At 39.3% G+C, this 24,423-nt stretch overlaps 1 protein-coding gene across 2 annotated transcripts in view; it reads left to right on the top strand.

The window, feature by feature from the left end:
• The window catches only part of HMCN1 (hemicentin 1), a 219,749-nt gene that overhangs the window by 111,006 nt on the left and 84,320 nt on the right, over positions 1-24,423 (top strand). For both annotated transcript variants that reach the window (XM_064454369.1, XM_064454370.1), the window contains exons 25-40: positions 101-196; positions 604-798; positions 1,864-1,994; positions 2,639-2,786; positions 3,264-3,390; positions 4,437-4,591; positions 7,158-7,436; positions 8,043-8,324; positions 9,417-9,525; positions 10,077-10,246; positions 10,481-10,635; positions 11,416-11,539; positions 12,873-12,974; positions 15,128-15,304; positions 19,667-19,818; positions 20,576-20,699. In XM_064454369.1, the coding sequence (XP_064310439.1) occupies positions 101-196; positions 604-798; positions 1,864-1,994; positions 2,639-2,786; positions 3,264-3,390; positions 4,437-4,591; positions 7,158-7,436; positions 8,043-8,324; positions 9,417-9,525; positions 10,077-10,246; positions 10,481-10,635; positions 11,416-11,539; positions 12,873-12,974; positions 15,128-15,304; positions 19,667-19,818; positions 20,576-20,699 (2,526 nt within the window). The remainder of the gene's footprint in view (positions 1-100; positions 197-603; positions 799-1,863; positions 1,995-2,638; positions 2,787-3,263; positions 3,391-4,436; positions 4,592-7,157; positions 7,437-8,042; positions 8,325-9,416; positions 9,526-10,076; positions 10,247-10,480; positions 10,636-11,415; positions 11,540-12,872; positions 12,975-15,127; positions 15,305-19,666; positions 19,819-20,575; positions 20,700-24,423) is intronic.

Below are 24,423 nucleotides of genomic sequence, written 5' to 3'. Positions count from 1 at the left end.
TGAAGGACAGACACTTAGAAGTGTTATGTACTGCCAGACATTATTTGCCACTTTCGGGAGCAGAGATCAAGAATTTTTTGGGGGTCTAATTTTCTTTCAGAGTCTCCTACTATTGATGATCTGGACACTCCATACAACAGCCTCTTCCAAGAAAGAGTGGCAAATCAACGCGTTGCATTCCCGTGCCCAGCAAAAGGTGTGTATCGTTACCACCTTTCATGACAAAAGTATATTTTTCTGTTGACCATTGAAAACTAATAAGTGTCTGTGTACTCCTTGTCAGGATAAAGAATGTGCAATCTGCACAGTATTTTTCATATATTTTTTATGTGGAAAAAGTAAAACTAACAGTGATTTAAATAACCACCGTGTGAGGAAGTTCTAGCCAACATTGCTAGCCAACAAGCACATTATAATGTTTAGGACTAAGATTTTAATGTTAAAATCATACTGTAACAGTTGGGGCTTCCCCTAAGTTTGAAAGCTTGTGGCCTCCCTGTGCATTGTCCTTGCCAACTTCCAACAAGCAGTGGGAATTGTTTGAATCTATCTTATTCTGAGCTGAGCGAACCATTTCTTGAAGTTTCACCTTTTTCTTGTTAGGTGTTCCAAAGCCTGTCATTAAATGGCTACGTAATGGAAGAGAGCTGACAGGTAGTGAACCAGGAATTTCAATTATGGATGATGGGACACTGCTGATCATAGCTTCTGTTACACCTTCTGATAATGGAGAGTATATCTGTGTGGCAACCAATGAAGCTGGAAGCACAGAAAGAAAATATAACCTGAAAGTTCATGGTAAATAATACAACTATTGGGGAACTGTTTTTGAAGAACATCATCTCCTTTATTGTGGGAAATTGCATGCCCCAAATCTGCCTATGTGCAGTTGAATTATAAAATCTAATCTGAGTACTTGCATTTCTGTTATTCTGATATTCTCTATTTTTTCTATTGTTTCTGTTCTCTGTGACTTTATGCACAAACCATCTTTGTTTTGCTCAGAGTTAGGTGCATCTCATTTGTAGAGGGCTCTAATTATACGTGAAAACTTGAATGCAAGTAAGAAATTAAGATTTTTGTACTGTAGAAATTAAAGATTGGGTGATAGATATGCATTTCAAATATAAATATGAGAAAAATTATTTATCAGAATGAACATAGAATAAGAGAGTTCTTGTTTCCAATATTCTTCTAGAATCCTAACTGGAAAATAGCTCTGCATGTGGCCTTGAGATATGTTTCAATATTTTGCTTCTTATAGAGTACTTTTATTCCAGCCTCATTCAATTCCCATGATAGTTAGTTCTGATGCCTGAGCAGGATTATATCATTATCTTTATTCTGAGAAAAGAGGAATTCTATCGTGTGTAAGCAGGGCTCATCCATGGGGTTTGAACTTTCTAATCTACCACATAAGCCCATTCTCTCTGCATTCATAGTGGGACAAATGATAGGCACATGTTTGTAGGGATGACTGGAGCAGTGGAGAGGAAGGATGACTGTCCAGAATCTGCCTCCTTTTTATGCTAAGCAAGTAACGTGGGATTTTAAGATTAAGATTAAATTTAAGATTAAATAAAATTAAATTTAAGATTATTCTTCTAAAATGTCAACGGTCATTGTGTTTGAGTGCATTTCCCTGGGAGTCTGTTATTGGGCAAAAGGAGACTCTATTTTTTGAGATAGAGAAGAAAGGATACAGGGAGATATGTCCAGAGTGAAAAGGGAAATGGAAACCTTGGGGAGGCAATGAAAAAGGTCTGAGAAACTTAGCTTACAGTGTTCCTTGACTTGGGGGAAGGAGGAAGTGGGCTTCTATGAAATAGAAGGCTTAATGCATGACTTTGAGGTTTCTTGTAGTTCCTCCTGAAATTAGAGATCAAGAAAAGGTGACAAATACATCTGTAGTTGTTCATCACCCTGTAAGCCTCTTCTGTGAAGTATCTGGTAACCCCGTCCCAATCATCTCCTGGTATAAAGAAGATATACAGGTGTGTATGATTAACCTAATATAAGTAACATAGCCATCGTCAGTCAGTTTTCTGTTGACTTTTGAGTGCTTGGTATGAGAACTCATTTAAAGTAAACACATGTACATGCCTTTATGTATATTTAAACTGCCGTAAGAACGCTCACACGGAAAGCCAGCTAAATATGGCTAATCTATTAACTCAGCTGTTCAGTAAGTCAAAAGTAAATTCTCTATTTTCAAGATTTCCCTGGGAATTAGCAATCTCCCAGTATTGTAGAAGCCAGAGTCCTTGCAGAGGGGACAAATAATGATATTTTCTTCATTCTGTAGATGGAGAAAATAGAACTGAGGTTTGAATTCCTTACAATTATCCTTGTAGTTGGTAAGGTATAGTTTGATACAAGGAGACCCCCTATTATGCATGTTTGTAACTTACCCTTACTGATGGACAAAGAATTTCTTTGGTTTTGCCCACTCTCCATTGTACGTTGAGCTACAAGTCATATTGAATAGATTGCAGAAGTTGAGGAGATTGGTGCTGTAACTGAAAGGGGAAACAGATTATCCTTACACTAAAACTACCATTTCTTATAAAAATCCAGCTGTGATATTTGGCTGATGTAACTTGGATCACACAAGGCTAATGTCTCGGCTTCTTTTAAGGTTGTGGAAAGCAGTACTCTCCAGATTTTGCACAATGGGAAGATACTGAAGCTCCTTAAAGCTGGTACTGATGATGCTGGACAATATTCGTGCAAAGCGATAAATGTAGCAGGAAGTTCTGAGAAGCTTTTTAACCTAGATATACTAGGTTAGTTCCATGTTTTTGGATTTTTTTTTTAGGTGGTGATCTGAAAAACAGTTGATGCTTAAATTGAAATTTAATGGATTCTTATTATAAAAGATTTTTTCCTCTCGCTGCCCATTAAATATTGGCTGCCAAAGCACTCTTCATGGTGGCTTTTGAAGACTGAAAATTTGCCATTCTTGTAGTAACACAGACAAAATGCTGCTTTTCATTTCTGGATTTTGGTCTTTGGGACTTGTTTTGTATTTTGGGGTACAGCAGTCTAATGTAAGAATCGTTTTAAGTACAGTTCACCAGCAGAAGTGTGGAAGTGCTTGTCATGGTAGAAGTGATGTTGTGAACTAGCAGGAGTCACTTTGCAGTGAAAACTAAAGTTGTTTCAAGCGAATAGCATGATCCACTACTGCATTTCTTCCAGTTTCATAGTGTATCTTCCTGTTAAATACCAGTTCTTCCTGTAACTTTTTTTTCTTTTTAAAGTTCCACCAAGTATAATAGGTGCTGATACCCCTGGTGAAATTGCAGTCAACCTCAACCAGGAGATCAGTCTGGAATGTAGAGCCAAAGGCTTTCCTTTTCCTGACATTCACTGGTTCAAAGATGGCAAGTAAGTATATTACAGCTTTTGTGGTTTCTGGCTAGGTTATTCCTCCCTTAGAATGTAGAGGGAAAAGGGGCACTGTACCAGCAAGATCAGCTTTTAAGTACTTAGTGTTAAGTTAGTCAGCGGATAAAACTTGTGATGGTGTGAGGTGGTACGTTCTTTAATCAAAAGGTAACTTTTGATTAAAACAGTTAACTGCTTTTCTTTGTGAACTGTCCCATTACTGACACTGGTACTTGCAGAGCAGATTTACAGTATTTGAAGCCAGAAAATGCTTGAACCAAGACAAATGTAACCATTTTTTAAATTTATTGTATCTGGATTATTTTAAATATATCATTAGTTAAAATACAGTTGTTTTGCTGACATGATTTTTTTCTTTGGTAGTCAGTACCCATATCAAACATTTTTCTAGCTAGTGCCATATGCAGTTCTGTTTATATACATTAAAGGCTTCAAAATATTTGTAGCCTGCATGTTTCGGTTCTCCATCTCATCTTCCAGGAAAGCATACCAAGGGAAGAATTCATGGTGGCTAAAATACTAGCTGAAAACCAAAATGGGCTGTGTTTTTATAGTGTTGGTGTTTAACAGTGTAGTTCAGTGTAGGCATTGGCTAGTACTCACAGATATTCTGATGTGACAATTACTTATTCTTTGGTATTGATATTTTGACACTTTCATCTAGTAAATGCAAAGACTTTGTTGTCAACAAAGGACTGTCATGACCTAAGTAATTAGAAAAAGAAACTGAGATAAGGTGTAGGACTCTGGCTTTGATGCTGACATCCCGGATGACCTGAGTAAAGTACTTCTGTGTTTTAGTTTCTTCTAAAAATAAGGAATAAAGTTAATTTTAATAGTTTGTCACTTTAAGGTGGCTCTTTGGATAATGCTGTAGCTCTAGTGCTAAATGGTACTCTTTAAAGGTACAATAACTGTAATAACTTTAATAACCATTAAAGGACCCCTTCTCATTACTGTCAGTTTAAATCAGTGTTGAAAGGATGGGGTCAGAGTTCTGTGAAGCAAAATAATCTCTATTCCAGGCCCTTGTTTTTGGGTGATCCCAATGTTGAGCTTCTGGACAAAGATCAAGTTCTACACATAAGGAGTGCTCGAAGGATTGACAAAGGTCGTTATCAGTGCAGTGCCACCAACACTGCTGGCAAACAAGTTAAGGAAGTCAAGCTGATCATCCATGGTATGTTTATAGCATGCGTGATCCTAGAAGATCCTTTCATTTTATTCATAAGACTTCTTTTTTGAATGGAGATGCTCAGACAAATATAAATTAAGGCTCTTATCTTGCAAAATTTGTGTATAAACATAACTTAAAAGTCATCTGTCAACAAAGTGATCTTTTTGAGCATTTATGTGTGTCAAGTTAAGTATGGACAAAGTCTTTGCAAGCTTAGCCTTTAAGTGGCTTTTATATGCTTTTTATTAGTTCCTAATTGGTGAAAGCCAAAAATCTTGAAAGGCCTTCTCAAATTCTGCTATTAATTGGTTCCAGTGGAATTATCTTATTACCACATTACCTTCATTATTTTGATCTGTCTAAGGTAGGAGAAAATTAATTACAAGATTTTTATTTTAATACACTCATGCTCTTATTTTCCTTAACATAGTACTAGGAGAAATTCAGCCAGGAATAAGTTAGTGCAAAAGAATAAAGTAAAATGCAAAACTGGTAAGAATTGGACCCAAATAGTCTTTGGAAAAGAATGTTCCAGATGATATTCAGGTAAAGTGGTATGTCTTCTGCCTTAAATTGTTATAAATTGAGGTAATTTTTAGCAAGAGAAGAAACACTAGCATGAAAGAATCCCATTTATAGTACAATGAATATACTTTTTGTGTTTTTAGAAGCAGTGGAGTCTTGGAAAAAGGCATGGAGAACAGACAATTCCTGTGATTAGTCTAGATAAGTTTAATGTAAATTAGGAGATTATCAGTTGGGAGAAAAGGAGGGAAAAGATTAATGGAAGAAGTAGCTTTTGAAGGAAGACTTCAAAGGAGACAAGAGGAGGAAGAGTTTTTCAGTTTGGAAGACAAAGAACATATGACAGCCCAGTCAGATCTGAAAACTGAGAGAGCACAGTGCTAGCAGAAATTAGGGGGAAACTAGTGCAGAAATCTGTAAGTGAGATAACAGTCCTGTGCCCAGGGTGTGAAGTGTAGGAATTTGAATCTGTGACCCCTTAACCTGATGAGTCCTCGTTTGCTGTGGATTTGCTTCTGAAGATTATGTATCTTTTCTGATAAGCGTGAATTTATAATACATTATTTCACTCATATGGGTTGTTTCTGAAGCATGGAGCAACCACATGCACAGAAATATGCCTGTACACCAATTGCAGTGAAGTCATTTTTCATTGGGAACAGAGAAAATACTGTGAGGACTTGCTGGTGATCGTGGCTGTTGTGAGATTAGAGGAATAAAAAACCCCACACAAATAAAATCCTCGCAGATGAGTAGACCTTACTTCAGGCTCCTCAGAGAGGTGAATTTGTGCAGTAGAATGGAGTATCTCTGTACTTTTAAATTTCTCATTAATCCTGGATCGACAAACAGAAATCCATGGAGTAAGTGAGGAACCGAGATGCTAATTCTTGCTAGTTCTTCCTTTGTTCTAGATGTTTAGCCCTAATTTTGGCTTTGATATTTTCCTGAAACACCATGTTAAAACTGTTCCCCATCTATGTGGATGGAAAGTGTTTGCTGATAGAGAAATGCATTCACCATTGACCTGGGTGCATTTCAGCATATTTTATAGGTTTGTGTATTTTTGTACACAAAGTATTTAATTAGGAAAATATTTCGTTGTGGTTTGATAATCTGCAAGACCCATCTCATAGGTGTAGATCCATTCACTGACGCTTTGCTTTGCATTTCTACAGTGGCATTTTAGTTGAACACCGTGGAAGTTAGGGGAAGCCTAGGATATACTAAGCATGTTTGGCAGCAGAGGAGTTAATGTGTCTGCCAGATGTGTCTGGTACTTTCAGCAGTCATAAATTTACTTGTTGCCAATTGCACTGTGTTTTTATTACTTCTACAGAGATTTACGAACTCTTTATATTGGCTGATTTACATGAGAGCTTGTTTGCTAGAAAAATCTGAGTACTGCTGCCTAGCGAGTAAGGGGAATGAGTATGACCCAAAAGTTTCAAAAATAAAGCTAGACTGCTAAGCTCATATTTAGTCTCAAAATAAGTGACTTCATCTTCAGAAGGTTTGAATACTGAGCAGTTCTCACTCCAGTCGTACAGACTCTTGGATGTATTTGGTATTTTAAATAGCAGGTCGCTGTCCCTTGTTGGGAGGATGCACCTCCCAAGGTATGCAGGGATTGCTCTTTCCCCCTCAGAGACAGGGAAGAGGCAGAGCCATGCCCAGATGCACTGCAGGATGCATGGAGGCCCAGCTATCCTAACTTGGCACATGCTGGAGCCTAGAAGGTAAAACGTTTCCAGGTACCTCTAGTGGGGCAGCAATGCCTTGCAGTGCCCCTTGCTGTGGTGGCCCTTTGATGTTAGATTCTGCTTATGTTGTGTTCTCTTCATGCTTTCAGCTCTCAGTGTGACCCAGAGAATTGTACAGGCAATGTACAAGGTAATGGGAAGCCCAAAAACACCAGGAAAGGTTGGAAGCCTGATGAAGCTAAAATCTTTTATTCTTACAGCACTCTAATGTTTGAGCTATTTAAATGTACACAGACTTGTATACTGAGGTTTTAATACTGTTGTTTTGTCTTTTGGAATAGTCCCTCCTACTATTAAAGGAGGGAATATTACCGCAGAGGTGTCAGCACTTCTTAACAATCTTATAAATTTGGAATGTGAAGCCAAGGGAACCCCTGTTCCTACCATTACATGGTACAAAGATGGACGGCCAATTATTTCCAGCCCCCAAGCTCTGTATGTGGATAGAGGGCAATTCCTGCAAATACCTCGGGCCCAAGTATCAGATTCTGCAAAGTACACTTGTCGTGTGACCAGTGCTGCTGGAGCTGCTGAAAAAATATATGACGTGGATGTCTATGGTAAGCAAGAGTTTACTCAACTTGGTTATTTTGCCATGTTGCAGGAGGTGTGTTTTGAAAGCTTTTATGCCTTTGTAATGTCAGCAGCCTTTGCAGGCCTGGCAAGGGTGAACAGCAGTCAATTGTTGCATTTAAAGACTGGCCTGTATTAGCAGGATCATGTAGAGGGAGCTTTATACCCTGGGCTTTGTGTGACTTCCAAATAGCTCTTGACTTCAGGGGCCTTGATGCCATGCTTTAGTGAAGTATCAAAACTATTTCTTCTCCTTTCTCTTTCTTGCATGTGCATGCTGAACAACACTTACCTGAAATACCCGCTCTGGGTGGATCTTTAGCATACTTTTTTAAGACCTTCAGATTTATTTCTTCCATCTCAAAGCCCTGCAGATCCTCTATTTTATAAAACTGGTAAATATTGACTACATCATTTGACTTCTGTTTCCCCTTTGTCTTGGCTTGCTCCAGCAGCAAATTCTCACATGAAATTGTGTGTGACATAATGGCACATAGAGCCAAAGTGAGTGGGGAGGAACTAACCCATTTGCTCTTAATACATTTTCTGGCGACAGAATTAATCATTTGCAATATGTTGTTTCCTTTCTACAGTTCCTCCAGTAATTGAGGGTGATGCCGACACAGCCCAGAACAGGCAGGTGGTTGTTGGCAATTCACTGATGTTAGAGTGTAAAGCTGCTGGCAACCCTCCGCCTCTCCTTACCTGGTTAAAAGATGGTGTTCCTGTGAAAGCAAGCGACAACCTCCGCATTGTATCTGGAGGGAAGAAGCTGGAGATTCTGAACGCTGTTGAGGCTGACCACGGCCAGTATTTATGTGTGGCCACAAGCATAGCTGGAGAACAAGAAATCAAATATGAAGTTGAAATCCTAGGTGTGTGAGCAACAGAACTACTGATTTATCTGATTTCCATAAACGTAATAAAGCATGCTTTTTTTTTTTTGTTGGCATCATTATATGAAAGATCACTTAGCCAAGTTGCATACTTAGTTAAATCGGGGCACTGCACACTTTTTCTGTCCAGGGTTTTGGGACAGATTGAAGACTCTTACTCTCAGGTTAGTTCTTGAAGAGTTTTTGTGCATGTGGTAGGTAAGTATTATCCTTGTGAACCTTTAAAAGTCTCTAACCTGCCTTTCTAGAAAAAAAACATAGATATGAAATTAATCCATTAAAAAAATCTCACTGAGTAGTTGCCTTTGGGGGAAGAACACCTTTCTCTGAATTTGAGCGGTATTGTGCAAATTTTGAACCTTTCATGAAGAATTTTTCTTCTTTTTCCACTGAATCCTTTACCACAGTCTAAATCTCAACAATCCCTTCTGAATATCTTTAGGTAAATGAATTATACAAATGTTAATCACATTCTCCTGACATGGAAGGGTTTATTTAAGAACTTTAAAGGCTTGATTTTTAGGCTTTGAACTGCCCTTTTGAAGAACATTGCACACTATTGCGTGAAGATGTAGAGCATCCATTCTGCTGCTCCAGGTATATCCCACTGGTCTTGCTAGTCAGTGAAGGAGCTGCAAGGAGCCGTATGGCAGTGCTTCCTCCACAGCCCAGGCAACTCCTGCAAGAGAATGAGAAAGGGTGAAGAGAATCTGGAAGAGGGTCCTCTGGACCTTTGTTTTCTCCTTCTGCTGACAGAGGGTGCTAAAAGTCATCCCTGTCCTTCCCCACCCCCCATTCACAAGGTTGTTCAGACAGAAGCTGGAAGAAAAAACCGACCAAGCAAGAAACAATCCTTTTCTCATTCTTTTTTAATTTGAACCTCCAAAATATTGTTGGGTAGATATTTCCCTTCAAAAAGGAACAGTGACAAACTGCAAACCCTGTGCATGTCCTAAAGTGTGATAGACGTCAAGATTATTTTTTTTTTTTTTAGCATTACATGTTGAGATAGACTTTTATGACATTTCTAATGCTTAAATATTTCTGTTGATGGATTTTTCTCTCTTACAGTCCCACCATTTGTGGAAGGTGGGGATAAGCTCTTGGACTACATTGTGATTCTCCATAGCCCTTTGGAGTTGGATTGTTCAGCAACAGGGATGCCCTCACCAACTATCAAGTAAGGAGATTGGTATGACAGTAGACAAAAAAAAATCTGCTGGTTGATTAGGTGAGCTTGGAGGTAGACTTTAAGAACTGCCCATGTTATCTTGTGATGGCTAATGTGTGGAGGACAAACTCCTGTCTCTGCTGAAGACAGTGTCAGGCTTGTGCATGGTAGGATCAGGATTTTGTTTTAAAGTAGTTTGGTATGTTGTGGCAATATACATGTCCTGGAAATTAGGATAGATATCAAGCTGACAAAACTCATTCCTTTGCTAATGCAACTGTACACTTTTTATCTGCCACCAGTGACTGCTTTTGCTGTGAAGATTTCTGTCTGTCTCTGGTGGCATCTGCTTTCACTACTGCTTCCCAGCTGTCACCTGTCTGACTTCTTTAGTTCCATTTTGGTCTGTGGCACTCAGAATAGTACCTGACATCTCCAAACCTTCCTAGAAATGCAAATAGAGTTAGCAACACATTCTGTTTAGTAGAATTGTGCATATTTTAGGAGTTTTGTGGATCTGACTTTCATAGAGATCTGAGATTGTGTTTTCTTTTTGGTAGGTGGCTGAAAGATGGTCAACCATTTAAAGAGGGAGCTGGACATAAGATCTTATTAAATGGACAAAAACTTCTCACCGCTCGAGCTCAAGTGTCAGACACTGGCCGCTATAAATGTGTGGCTGCAAATAAGGCAGGAGAACATGAAAGGGAATTTGATGTTACTGTGCATGGTAGGTTACTCAAGGGCCGGGGGGAAGCAGCAAGGCTGCCTTTATTTTAAATTGCTGGCAAGAAGGTGCTCAAATTTTCTGTAAATGCTTATTTTTATTAGTGGGTTGAAAAATTGGAGATGCGAGTAGATGACATAGAAGTAGAGCTGCTCTTACCTGTGGGGTATTGCTTCTGTATATTTAAATGTATATGTTCAAATGATACTTCATTTTTATTTCTGGTGCTTCTTGCAGTACCTCCAACAATCAAAACAGCTGGGACTTCTGACAGAGCTGTTGTGATATACAAGCCTGTGATGCTGCAGTGCATAGCCAATGGCATTCCCAGCCCTTCCATAACTTGGTTAAAAGATGGTCAACCAGTAAATACAGCCAGAGGAAATATAAGAGTAAGCACTACTCTTTTATGGGATCCAAGCCATGACAGATGCTTACAATAAGTTATACGTGTTAGTGCTTCTTTTCCTTTTGCTTCCCTCATGCTGTGATATAAAGACACTAACGACCCATTCCTGGAGAGTGATGGGCTTTTTACCTGAATGGGATGGTATCTGAGATTGAATAGCAGAACTTAGTAGACTGAATCCCATTAGGCACTTCCGTACCAGAAGGGTCCATGACTGTAAATTCAGCACCTGGCTCCTTTCAGTCGTACTTTAACCTTCAAGGTATGGTTGTCTGCCAGTTACGAGGTGGCTCTACCCACTTGTCACTGTGAGGCAAGATTTAGATGAGCTTTTTTATAAGCACCCACCTATATGTTCCCTTTTCATTGTGAGATTCTGTCTTTCAATGAACAGCCCTTTCCAGTGCTTGCATGCTCCAGGGGGTTGAGCGCTTGTAATGGCTTTGATTTACTTTAGGCTGGATCAGTTTTTGACATCTTGCCAGCAGCAGCTCTCTCTGCCTCCAGTCTCCTCTTCACCTTGCTTGCCTGCTCCTCTGCCATCTAGTTCTCCTCACAGCTGTACAGCTAATAATCCTGATGTTCCAGGAATACTGAACTCTCTGAACTACCAAGACACCTCTTGCATGAATATTAGCCTCAGGTTAGAAGAATAGATAATCCTTGGCTGTATTCAGCGTAAACAACTGCTTTGCCATTATGCTTAGTGGCTCTGCCTGGGATTGTTCTGTAAAGTGGTTCCCTGCTCTCTGTTTTGGTACAGCTGGAGTCTTCAGGCCGTATTCTGCAAGTTGTCAAGGCCCTGCTCGAAGATGCTGGCCGATACACTTGTGTGGCAACAAATGCTGCAGGAGAAGCCCAACAGCACGTTCGGCTTCATGTGCATGGTAATGTTTCTGCCTCTAGTTAGAAGCTAAATGTGGCTGTTTTAAGGCAGCTTTTTTACATCTGTATTCCCTTCTCTTTTAAGCTTTCTGGCATTTTTGTTGTGTCTGCACATCCACCTTTCAGTTTTCTTTCTTTGTCCCCCTCCATTAGTAAGAAGTCAGGGCAAAAGCTTTCCATGCTGGGATTTAGCCTTTCTCATGTGGTACCAAGGGCCACAAAAATGAATGCCTTTCCAGCTAACTCTTCTGTTCAGAGGTGTCCCAATAAGCCAAACGCATTTCCACTAACCCACTGATCAGAAGGGTGCTCTATGTTTCTGAATCAAGTTATGATATACCACTCTTGGCATTATTAATTTGATCCACGTCTTCTGGAGATAATGGCATTCCCTGTGACCTTGCAATGGGGAAATTTTATGGGAATAACTGTTCTGAGAAAGAAACATTCTCTTATGAGGGGATTTTTCAGACTGCTCAAAAGGAATTTTATTTTGCATCTACAAACAGTTTAAAAGGAATCAGGGAAGCTTGAGAAGCTGTTGTCTGCATGTGAATTTAGTAAGTGCTCTCACCATGATTTATATATATTTGCCTCAGAAGCGGTCATGAAGTATTGTGCATTCTTGATGTGACCCAGTCCTCAAAGGATACAGGAGGTTCAGGAATGGACTGTGGCAAAATGCTCATGATGAGTATGATTATGTTGACCTTTATTGTCAAACCAAATTTCCAGTAACTGGAAGATGCTAAACTGAAATGAAGAGAGATTGCAGTGTCTCCATGGATGAGGCTTAGAAAGCGAAACCACACCCATACTGTGATAATTGCATCATAGTTAATGTTAGTGTCAGTCCCATGCTTACAAATAGCTCTTTTGTTCTCGGTCTTCATGTTCCAAGTGTCATTATCTGGTATTTCTGTCATTTTGCAAATTTGTAGAGTTAGTAAGGTAAAGAGTCTTGCTTTGTTAAAGCTATGTACAACATGTGGTTTAATGTTTCCAGTTCAAGTGAGATGAGCTTGCCATGTTAGAAGAATTACTGTTCTGTGTTGTGCATCCATTTCCTACAAGTCCATTTTAAATGCTGTTTTTCCTGAAAAAATGAAAAGTAATAAAAATAATGTTTTATTCCTGTTAACACTAATGAGGTAATATAATTAGAGAATTTTCTCATTTCAAAGAGAACTTTCTTGAGAAATTTCTTGGTCATCCAGCAGTTAGTTGAAGCTTGTGCAATTCATTGCCCAAAGCTTCTCAGAGGGCAGACGACTTTGAATGCTCTGCTAGCTGGGTGGCTGAATTAATGAAAACCTGATGACTTTGTCTTCCCAGAGCCACCGAGTCTGGAAGATGCAGGGAAAATGTTAAATGAAACAGTGGTGGTGAATAATCCGATCCGTCTTGAATGCAGAGCGTCTGGGAACCCTCTGCCAGGTATGCTCATGCGCATTTGAGAACATGAAGCAGATCTTATAAAAAGTTTTTACTTTTATGTGTCTCTTGAAAATAATGGATATTCTGAATGTAAAGTTAATTCTGTGGTTTTCCAACTAGCTAGAAACCATTAAACTCTAAGCACAATGGGGAATGTCAATATTATCAACTGACGTGAGGTAAGCATTGAGGAATTCAGTAATCCCCACCATTTTTAATTAAGTGAATGAAAACCACAAGGATAATATAATCCCTTACACATACAGAGATGCCGTGTCCATAGAAAAAAATACTGTTAGACTTCTGCTAAATCACCTTTAAACACGTCCACTCTTTTCCCGTCAGGTCAATATTTAATAGTGTGGGCAAACATAAATCAATACCTTGTGTATTGAGTGTGCCCGGCAAATTCAGCCATGTCTAGGACCTTGTCTAAACTCTACTGAAATTAATAGGAGGCTCTTTGTTTGGTCTGGGCCCTTTGCCTCTGAGAATGAGTATGTTTTCTGTGTGTGTGTACAGTGCTTTCTATGGCTTACCCCAGTGACAAATTATACTAATGAATTTGTGGGTTTTCCTTAGATTATAAGCTTTGAAAGCTAGGCTGTGTATATCTGTTCTCTGTTATTTTCCTCAGATTTTTGTGGAATTATAGTTGTTGTTTTTTTTAAGGCACATTTCCCATAGAAATTGTAGACATTTACCCAAGTGAGAGCTGAAGGAGTTTGGCGTTTTAGTTCCTACTTTGCTGGGATTCTTTCAGCACTAGGATTTTTGAATTAGGTCTTTTTTTACAGATAATCTTTTTTTGTTCTTGTTGAGATATGCAGATAAAAACTTATTTCCTTCCTTTTTCCAATGTGTGTTTATTGTTCCCACCTTCTGATGCAATATAAAAATACTATGTTAATATAAGAATAATTTTCTGTATTAATTAATGTACAGCCAAACTAGGGGAATATAGTATAACTAATATATCTAATATAGCAATTTATTCTTGTGCTGATGGTAGTCCTATTTTCAGAAGAAAGGTGTTACTAAATTTCAGGTGAGCGTCCAGGCTCCCCTTCTCCACCTTTTAAAGAATTAGTTCTCAGCAAAGTATTATTTTCTAGAATCACTTATACCTGTGTAAAACAAAATCTGAAATTATTGCGGTTATATGTAAAATGTTATGAAAACAAGGATTTTGTATCCATTTTGCACTCTTTTTTATCAAATTGCCAATTATTTTAGGACAAACAATTAAAATGATGGAGTTCATATAGAACCAGTTCATAGAACCAGTTTGTGCACCTCTTCTATGTATGATGTGATGCTACATACTAATGTCAAGATGTGACATTAGCTAAGAAAAGTGATAGCATAACATCACACTGAAAAAGAAGCTTGCCTGTGGTCTTGTTTATCAGTTAGGCCAGATTACTTGAATGTACGTATTTCAGAGAAAACTTGTGTGCTATGGGAAATGATTCAGTAAGTAGCAGTTTCATCTAACTGAATAGTGAAGTGATGCCAGTAAACATTAGTTACACATTCTGCTGATGGAGGGTGCCATCTTTTGGCTGAGATGCAAAAAAGTCCTTAGATCTTGTTGATTATTGAGTTCCTATAAAATTTTATTTTGGAGTAATAGCAGTTTTCTGGGCTTGATATTCAGATTTTCAGCCTGCCAGTTTAACTTTGATTTGGTTGCTTACATTTTGATTCTGTAGACTTTCCCAGGTGGTTCAGTTTAATGTAGCAATACCTGAGGGTAAAAGGTGAAAAAATAATATATATCATATTATTTCATATTTTTAGACAGTTGCTGTTGGCCTTGGGATGAGATGAGCAAATCCTCTACAAGTATGCTTTGTGTGATAATTTTTTAACTTCAGAACATCTTTTTTTTATAAATACATGGTGTGCATGGATGATAGTGTCGTGTTGAATTCTCTAGGCACAGTCAGTATTTTGCACAAATATTACCAATTACCTCATTTTCTAGTGACTTTTTATTGTTATTAATTATTATTAATGTTGATGTTGGTTTGTAAATGTTGGTGTTATGCATCTGAAAAGTTAAAGGGAAAGTTTGAAGGCTGTTTGGTCCCTTTGTTTGTAAAGGGGGTATTTTTGGCAACTCGTCCATCTTTCCTTTCATTTTGCAGCTATCATGTGGTACAAAGACAATCATCTGCTTACCAGTGCTACAAGTGCCACTTCTCTGAACAGAGGGCAGGCTCTGCAGATTGAGGGTGCTCAGATCTCTGACACTGGCATTTACAAGTGCATGGCTGTCAACACTGCGGGCACAGCTGAGTTGTTTTACAGTCTTCAAGTTCATGGTAAGTATTAGAAAACTTATGAAAAACACCTCCATTCACTTGCAAGGTTCAAGTTTGCTTAGCAAACTTACCGTCACTCATCATACCGTCGTACTGAAAGATATACAGCAGAGGTCAGAGGGAAGAAAGTTCACTCTTCCGTTTTTCCGTGACATAAGAATACATGTTTTGAATTAGGACGATGTGGTAAGGGAGGTCAGTTTTAGGAAGAATGAGCAGAGACACCAGATATGTGGAAGAGGTATTTATGTTATCACTTCAGCAATTTGGAAGGCCTTGCAATTGCTGGATTTTGCTGTAGATGACTTTAAAGCTCACAGTAGATAAAGGACACAGATCAAATGCTCTCTCATAATCCAAGAGTTTTAAAGAAAAATGTAATGTGTCTAATAAGTTGAAGTGGAAGTGTGGGTGTTTGCAGACATGAAACACCTGATCAAAAGCCAAATTGGAGCTTTTCCACTGATTTCAGTGGCTTTTGGATGGGACCGTAATCCAAATGCTTATCTTTGATACATGCATATACATGTAGCTGATTTTCTGTAGGAGTCTTCCATGCAAAACTGTGGCCTAAATTTGGCATGGTGTCCCCAGCTGAGATGCATGCAGAGCATGCAGTTGCTATTAATGTTAATTAACAAATAATGAGTTGGGCAGTACATTTCCATGGAGTTAATGATCATCATGGGAAAAACTGATGGTTTGAGACGCAATCAAAGGCAATTAACCCCACCCAGTGATTAATTCCCAGGAAATACTTAGAGCTAAGGTCATTAATAAACCAAAAAATGAAACTCCTAAGCATATGCGTGTCTTTTTATGGGTGGTGGAATTTCAGCAGATATGTCCAGAGTTTTCTAGGGAACTACTACTTTCTGACTTAAACATCATCCAGAACAGAATATATGCAGTTGCAGCCAGAACTGATTGCATCAAAGGAAGCTGAAACACCTATCCATGAACCTACTTAATTCAGCTTGTGTCATGCCAGGCTTACAATGGAGTGCTTTTGAATTTACCATGAACAAGTTTATCATCCAGTTTACTTACAGTTTATGAGTTTGAAAACAGAAAATTTGAGTTTTTTTCCCCTCTTAACAGTGGGAGCAAGAATGACTACTTAATGGAGAACAGACTCTGAATAGTCAAGTACAGAAAGTTATGCTGCATTCACTGGAAGCCAGCTCTAGATTTCAGTGTGGCAGTTGGCATTGTGAATGACCACCTAATGTTGATCACTACTGGTTGTATTCAACAACTTCCATTAATAGTGTTGTGAATGCAGTAGCTATGGTAGAAATTATAAGATTTTTTTTTTTGCATTAAAAACGATGCTTGATACTGCAGGCTTACGTTAAATAAAACTAGGCAGGCCTATTGAAGGAAGCAGGTTGAATTCCAGTTTAGTATGTTCATATGATTTCATTGTTTCAATTTTTTCCACTTCTTTCTCACCACTATAACATTTTCAGGCATTTGAGAAAAATGGATGCTGTTGTAGTGAAATAAGGGAACTGTGTGTATGTGTGTGAGGAAAAAAAAGATTATAGAATCACAGTTGCTTTTTTTTCTGCTATTACTAGAATCTGTCTAAGAGTAGGTAGCCTGAGTTACAGGCTGTTAGAGGTTGCTGAATTTATTAATGAATCTTATATTCAGTACAGGATTGTGTACACTTCTTTTTCCAATTATAGCTTATGTATGAGTAGATCACACTATTCTCATCTCGTTCTAGGAGCAACTTCAAGTATTAAGTTTTATACTGATACTGAGTGTAAAGCTTTATTACTAAGTTATTTGTGGTAGGAGCAAATAAAGTTTTTTTTCTGATTATCCTGATAAATGAAACATCTCTGTTCTTTAATACTTCTTGTCTCCCTTTTTAACATAGCTCTACAAAATTTGTAGACAGTATGCCCATAGGAAGTGTTTTGAGATATTCCATTAAGACGTTTTTTGTCATTAGACAGGCAGATGTTATAGGATAACAAGAATAGGGTAACAAGAAGTTACTTGCATATATTCTGCATATATATACTGCATATATTCTGTTCTGGAAGGTGTTTAAGTCAGAAAGTAGTATTCTTCAAATACATCAGTAGTAAAAGAAAAACTAGGGAAACTGTGGGCCCACTGCTGAGCAAGGTGGGTGCCCTGGTGAAGAGGATGCAGAGGAGGCAGAGTTACTGAATGCCTTCTTTGCTTCAGTCTTTACTGCTAAGGCTGGCCCTCAGGCATCTTATCCCCCAGAGGTGAGAGACAAAAATCTGGAGAAAGGAGGACTTCCCCTTGGTTGAGGAGGATTGGGTCAGAGGTCATTTCAGCAAGCTGGATCCTCACAAATCCATGGACCCCAATGGGAGGCACCCGCGAGTGCTGAGGGAGCTGGCAGATATTCTTGCTGAGCCACTCTCCATCATCTTTGAAAGGTCGTGGAGGACAGGAGGGGTGCCCAAGGACTGGAGGAAAGCAAATGTCACTCCAATCTTCAAAAGGGCAAGAAGGAAGACCTGGGAAACTATAGGCCAGTCAGCCTCACCTCCATCCCCGGAAAGGTGATGGAACAGCTTATTCTGGGGGTCATCTCCAGGCATGTAGAGGACAGAAGGTTATCAGAAGTAGTCAACGTGGATTCATGAAGGGGAGATCATGCTTGACCAATCTGATAACATTCTCCAATGGTGTGACTGGCTGGGTCGATGAAGGGAGAGCAGTGGATGTTGTCTATCTCAAGTTCAGTAAGACATTTGACACTGTCTCCCATAACATCCTCATAGTGAAGGTAAGGAAGTGGGGGTTGGGGATGAGTGGACAGTGAGGTGGACAGAGAACTGGCAGAACAACAGAACTCAGAGGGTCGTGATCAATGGAGCAGAGTCTGGTTGGAGGTCTGTCACTAGTGGTGTTCCCCCGGGGTCTGAGCTGGGTCCAGTTCTGTTCAATATATTCATCAATGACCTGGCTAATGGGACAGAGTGTAACCTCAGCAAGTTCAGTGATGGTACAAAACTGGGAGGAATGGCTGATACACCAGAAGGCTGTGCTGCCATCCAGTGAGACCTGGACAGGCTGGAGAGCTGGGCCGAGGGGAACCTCATGAAGTTCAACAAGAGCAAGTGCAAGGTCCTGCCCCTGTGGAGGAACAACCCCATGCACCAGTACAGGTTGGGTGTTGGCCTGCTGGAAGGTGGCTCTGCTGAGAAGGACCTGGGAGGGCTGGTGGACAGCAAGCTGACCCTGAGCTAGCAGTGTGCCCTTGTGGCCAAGACGGCCAGTGGTTTCCTGGGATGCATAGAAAGGAGTGTGGCCAGCAGATCAAGACAGGTTATCCTCCCCCTCTACTCTGCCCTAGTGAGACCACATCTGGAGTACTGTGTCCAGTTTTGGGCCCCGCAGTTCAAGAAGGACGTGGAACTGCTTGAGCAAGTCCAGCGGGGAGCTACGAAGATGATCAGTGGACTGGGGCATCTCCCTTATGAGGAAAGGCTGAGAGTCTTGGGTTTGTTCAGCCTGGAGAAGAAAAGAGAAGACTGAGAGGGGATCTCATCAATACCTTTGACTATCTGAAGGGTGGATGTCAGGATGCTGGGACTAGGCTCTTTTCAATAGTGCCCAATGACAGGACAAGGGGCAATGGGCACAAGTTTGAAGACAGGAAGTTCCACCTCAATATGAGAAAAACATTTTTACTGTGAGGGTGACAGAGCATTGGAACAGGCTGCCCAGAGAGGTTGTGGAGTCTTTTTTTCTCTGGAAATACTTGAACTCCGCCTGGACGCGTTCCTGTGTTCCCTGCCGTAGGTGTACCTGCTGAAGCAGGGGGGTTGGACAAGATGATTTCCAGAGGTCCCTTCCAACTCCTACCATTCTGTGATTCTGTTATACAGTCTAATCTGGTAAATGTTCACATATGCTCTGCAAGTCCAATTTATTAGTGTCCTTGTATCTATTTGCTTCATGCAGTTTAAATAATAAACTTCCTTAGTCCCCACCACTCTTAATGCCTTTCACAATGTCAAAATGGAATATTATAAAAGTTTGAGGGACTATTTTCTGGTTTGATGTTATGGTTTCTGGGTTTCACAGCAGTCCTCTGGGCTGTGGATCCAATCCTTCTTACCTTGCTCACAGTAGTTTCACTGAAGTTATCTGCTTATGTAAATAAAGAGCAGGATTTGGCACAGAGCAAACAAATGACAAGAGCACAATAGGAGTAACATGAGACATAGTTCCAACAATGTAGTGCCTTGCAGAAGGAGTAATAATGTCCAAAAGTAAGCAGTCCATTTAATTTCTTTATTTTATTGTTATTAATACTCTTACGTAGCTGTTTCAGCTTTGTTCTCTTTTTTCTTTTTTTAGTCCCACCATCAATCTCTGGCAGCAGTGACATGGTGACAGTTGTGGTTAATAATCTAGTGCGACTGGAGTGTGAAGCAAGAGGCATCCCTGCACCTATTCTGACATGGCTGAAAGACGGTAGCCCTGTTTCCAGCTTTAGTGATGGACTGCAGGTATCGGGTTCAAATCCTGCTATCTGTGCTGTTTCCTATTGTAGTAGGAGACCTCAAAACCAGTACAGTTTAATGGAACTGTATAAGCTAGAGATTTTTGGAATGAGAGTATAAGGCCTTTTGCTCTAGGTTACTGGTGCAAGTCTAGCTCCAGTAGTTAGTATGAAGTAGAAGAGATGGATATGTTGAAATAAGGTGGCCCTTTCAACTGAATTAATACTGAGTAAGAGTTTGCATCAGCAAATTTTTCACTTACTGGCCAGAAAAGGACAATATTCCTATGCTGAAGAGATCTGTAGAGTTCAAGATAGTTTAATCGCTCATTACATAAAGTAGTAATTCATTAAAAAGAAAAATATAGACCCCAATGTAAGGACATATTTCAGAGTTAAAAGGAAAGGGCATGGTTGCTTTATGAAAGCTGATTTTATGATCTGAAAGGAAAGAAGGGAAGTTTTTATACTATGTGGAAAACTCAGGGGACAGACAAAAGGTGTGACAGAATGTTTGAAACTGGTAAGAGGGAGGAGTGTCCAGGTCCTGCAAACACATGCAAATACCAGGAGTTCCATACAAACTTGCTTGAAGTTAGACTTCTGCTTTTGCAGGTCTCAATCAAAAGAGAACAGAGTGCAGGGAAGAGTGAGGGAAGCAGTGGGAATACAAGTGTTTAATCTTGAAATAAAACCCAGTAGTCCTCTCTGATTGTGTTTTACATTGAGGCGTATATTCTCAAAGTGTCATGCTTGTATTTCAGGTTCTGTCTGGGGGCCGAGTCTTGGCGTTGACTAGTGCTCAGATCAGTGACACAGGAAAATACACTTGTGTTGCAGTGAATGCTGCAGGAGAAAGTCAGAGAGATATTGATCTCAGAGTTTATGGTAAGATTGACAAATCTGTCTTACTTTTTTGGTCATGAAAACTGTTCATGGAGCTTTAATTAAACACACTGTGGCCCAGACCTGTAGCGACATTGAAGAAAAATTGTTTCAACCCATAATGAAAGGCAAAATGATGAGGGGAGTATGTAAGTAAAAAATATATGTATACACATGTATTAAAGTATGTATGTATGTTCTGTGTATCCTTGGAGAAGTGTAGCTGCAACAGTGAATTTATAAGTTTAACACATAAAGGCTTATTTATAAATGATAGGAGAAAATACGTGTTTTTCCTTTGTGTAAAAACCATGTAGAACCCATGGGCAAAAGGTATTACTGGTGCCAGAGCTCAGTTGCCTTTACTGAACCAGAATGAGTCACTGTGAGTTTGTCATACAACTCTCCAGTTTCTGTTCCATTTTCAAGACGTTACTGTGATTGCCTAAATGGTGGTGACTTTTTTAGTGCTAACAATGACACTGTATTGAACCCAACCAGTCAATTTTGTCTCTTTGAAGAAGCAGGGAATATATCTTCATCTTTTATACTTTGTTTTCCAAATTACGTCAACAAGTTAATTCTGAAGTCTTTTTGACTGAAGTCGTGTGAATTCATCCTTCCTTCTGATTTCTTATAACTTGTATGAGCTTCATCCTGATTTCTTGTGACTTGTATAAGATGCCTTTTCATATTACTTTCTTAGTGATCATTGGTGATGTACCGACATCAAAGAGCATGACAAACTGCTGGGAGGAATGCCAGGGAATTTGACTGTAGCAAGTTTTAAGTTTCCCTGGACAGCTCAGTGGCTTTGTACACCAGTGAAATGAGGATGAACAATGATCTGCCATTTGTTTTAGAAATCTTATGGTACCAGATGTGGAGAGAGGGTTTTGGAATTGAAGAACCTTTGTGGTTTTGCTTCTGCTTTCAGTTGGTCAGTGAAGAGGGAACTGTCTTGGGTTTGCCAACCTCTAGCTTTATGGCAACCATAAGTAGAAGTCTGGAAAATCTTGCAAGAGAAGTTAGAAGTTCGGATGTTTTCCAAGGTGAATAGGGACAGCTGGCCAGGTTATTTGTTTTCAAGTTTGGCTTTCAGAATTGACATGCTTGTAAATGCACTGTGGTTAGGATACTTGTGACTTGAGTCATGGCTGCTTTTGCATCTGCAAGGGGCAGTTCAGAAAGTCAGGACTCTGGCATGGCAAGCAAGCTCAAGGTTAACATGGGCTGGAACGTTTTTTGTCTAGAGCAAGGAATATCAAGGTCCCTTTTGGAGTTTGAGGACTGTTCTATATGTATACATAACCACACAAGTGGCATGGATATATTTATTATATCTATTTTCTGGAACCTCTGTTCATTTTAGCTAGGTGAAATTAAAAGACTTAGAAGTTGTTAGGTATGTTTAAAATTACTATTGTATTAGAAGTTGGCCAGGGTTGAGCTCAGGTGCAGGGCCATCTTGAACGAGGCTGTCACCAAAAAGTAATATTACTCTTAGGACTTGCCTCGTATGGGTAATCTAATTAAGAAGTCAGAGGAGGATAATTATTTGGAGTGTGGTTGGAGCTGAGATGGTTAGAAATGTGCAGTGTGCTGAGCCAGTCTGGGAGTTGGAACACTCTGGGTAACATATAGTTACCATGAGCATAATGATATTAATTTTCAACCCTGTTCCTTCAGAAACAAATGCTTTAGTGTCTGTCTGTCTGTGTTTCATAAGCTCAGTTTCCTTTTGAATACATTTCAATTCATTTAGCTGAGAGGAAAAGTAATTGGTGGAAAAGTATATGGAAATAAGTTTGCCTTCTGCAGTAGTGGATCAGCTTCAAATTTTCAGTTCCACAATATGCATAAAGAATCTGGGCCTTTGTGAATTCTACAAAGAAAGCAAGATAAACAGATTTAATTTTTTTTTCAGTTACTATATTTCTTATCCACAGAGACCAGACTTTTCCCTAAATTATTTCCAAACTGTGAAATCAGCTGCTCTACTTAGTACTTCCTGTGCAAGTAAAACAAAGCTTTATTGTTAATGCTATTTTTCAGGACATCTTGAACTGTATTGCTGGTTCACCGAGTACCACTTTGGGGCATTTTATAATCTCATGTGTGCTAATTAATTCAGTATCCTTTTGTTCAGAGTGAAGTCCAGAGTATTTCTCACAGGCAGTCCCACTGCTTCCCTTCTTCTTACCCCAATATTTTAGGCTATCAGACATGCAATTTCTGGAGTAATGGATTGCAAAACTAAAAAACGAAGTAAATGTAACAATAAAGGTTCTTATACTTGGCCCTGATCAAGTTTTTTTGGGCAAACTGAACAGTCTTGGTACACAACAAGCATAAAAATCCCACTGGATATGTTTAACCAGACAAAGTAATTCTTGCTAGGAGAGCTTTGATTTTGTAAATATTTTAATTGCAGATCTAATGTTGCATTAATGTCAAGAGTTTACAATGAACATGCTTTATGTTTTTAAATGACAAGAATGGAAAGGGAATCCATGTGGGTTGTTTTAAGGATTTAAGAACATATATGCCATTAGGGGCATGAACAGGAATTCTATTCTGGACTGTCCTTAAGCAGGCCAGTAAAAGGACTTCTGCTCTCTGTAGTTTGCTGTAGTTACTTGTGTTACTGATGGAAATGAAGGCACCTGACTTGATGTGGTGTGGATGACAATCACTCCCAAATTCTGTCTCATTGGCTCTGATCTGCAAAAGGGAACCTCCAGCAGAGAGCTGGTGGTGAGCAGCAGCAATGCAGGCTGTCATGGACTACACCACTTTTGCTATTTTCCAAGTCAGTGTGAGCCTGCCACCAAAATACTTTAAAACTCTTAATGTGACAATATTCTGTCAATGACTCAAAGCTGCTTGGCGAGTCTCAGAAGGTTTCGTCTGACTGATATTAGAGCGTGCCATTACCAGAGGACATTCAGTTCAGCCATGAATACTGGTACAAATACTGATACTGATAGATGGCAAACAGTTTTCTGTCTTTAATCTTGTCATTTAAGCTTGTCAGTCTAATATTTCCATCATGTTCTTTTTTACTCCAGCCATGAACACTTTCCCCATGGAAAATTGCTCACTTGCTGTGTTCTAAGATTTCTCAGTTGCCTTCTCAGTTGCTTTGTTTTTCTGACTGTGGAAACAGAAATAATTTTTTAAATGGGGCGAAAAACACCCACATTTTCTTGAATCTTGACACTGTTCAAGAACAGCTAATGGTCTTCAATTTAAATATCCAGAAGCGTTTTTTTTTTCTTCTACACAGAAAACTTTCATTCCAAAAGCTGATTTTTCTAGCCTATAATTTGAAAATAATAGTGTAATAATGAGGTTATCACTGAAGCTATATTACAAATCTAAATATAGTGCTCAGTGCCAACAATTGCAATAATTAGCTAGCATATACCACACAAAACAGACAATAAAGTCATTGTAGATTATGACTTGATGATTAAGTCATTAACCCATTCACTTGGCTGCAACCATGTATGTTTTCATTCTTCTGTATTTGGCCATCTCTGGACAAAATTCTTCTTAAACTTAAAGTTCTCCTTAAAGCCAAGTATCCGTCTTGGCACTGTCTGGAACAGTCTAAGACTTTTTCAGCTTCTGGGTCTGATCATTATCTTGTGGGCCTTTTCGCTCATCAGCTGTTTTTCTTTTTAGCAGGAATGTACTTCCCCATTCTTCATACACTGGTGAC

This window comes from Phalacrocorax carbo, chromosome 6 (genome assembly GCF_963921805.1).
Source record: "Phalacrocorax carbo chromosome 6, bPhaCar2.1, whole genome shotgun sequence".
Classification (NCBI taxonomy): Eukaryota; Metazoa; Chordata; class Aves; order Suliformes; family Phalacrocoracidae; genus Phalacrocorax; species Phalacrocorax carbo.
The sequence above is the reverse complement of the archived record's forward strand: the minus strand, read 5'-3'. Positions and strand labels throughout refer to the sequence as shown.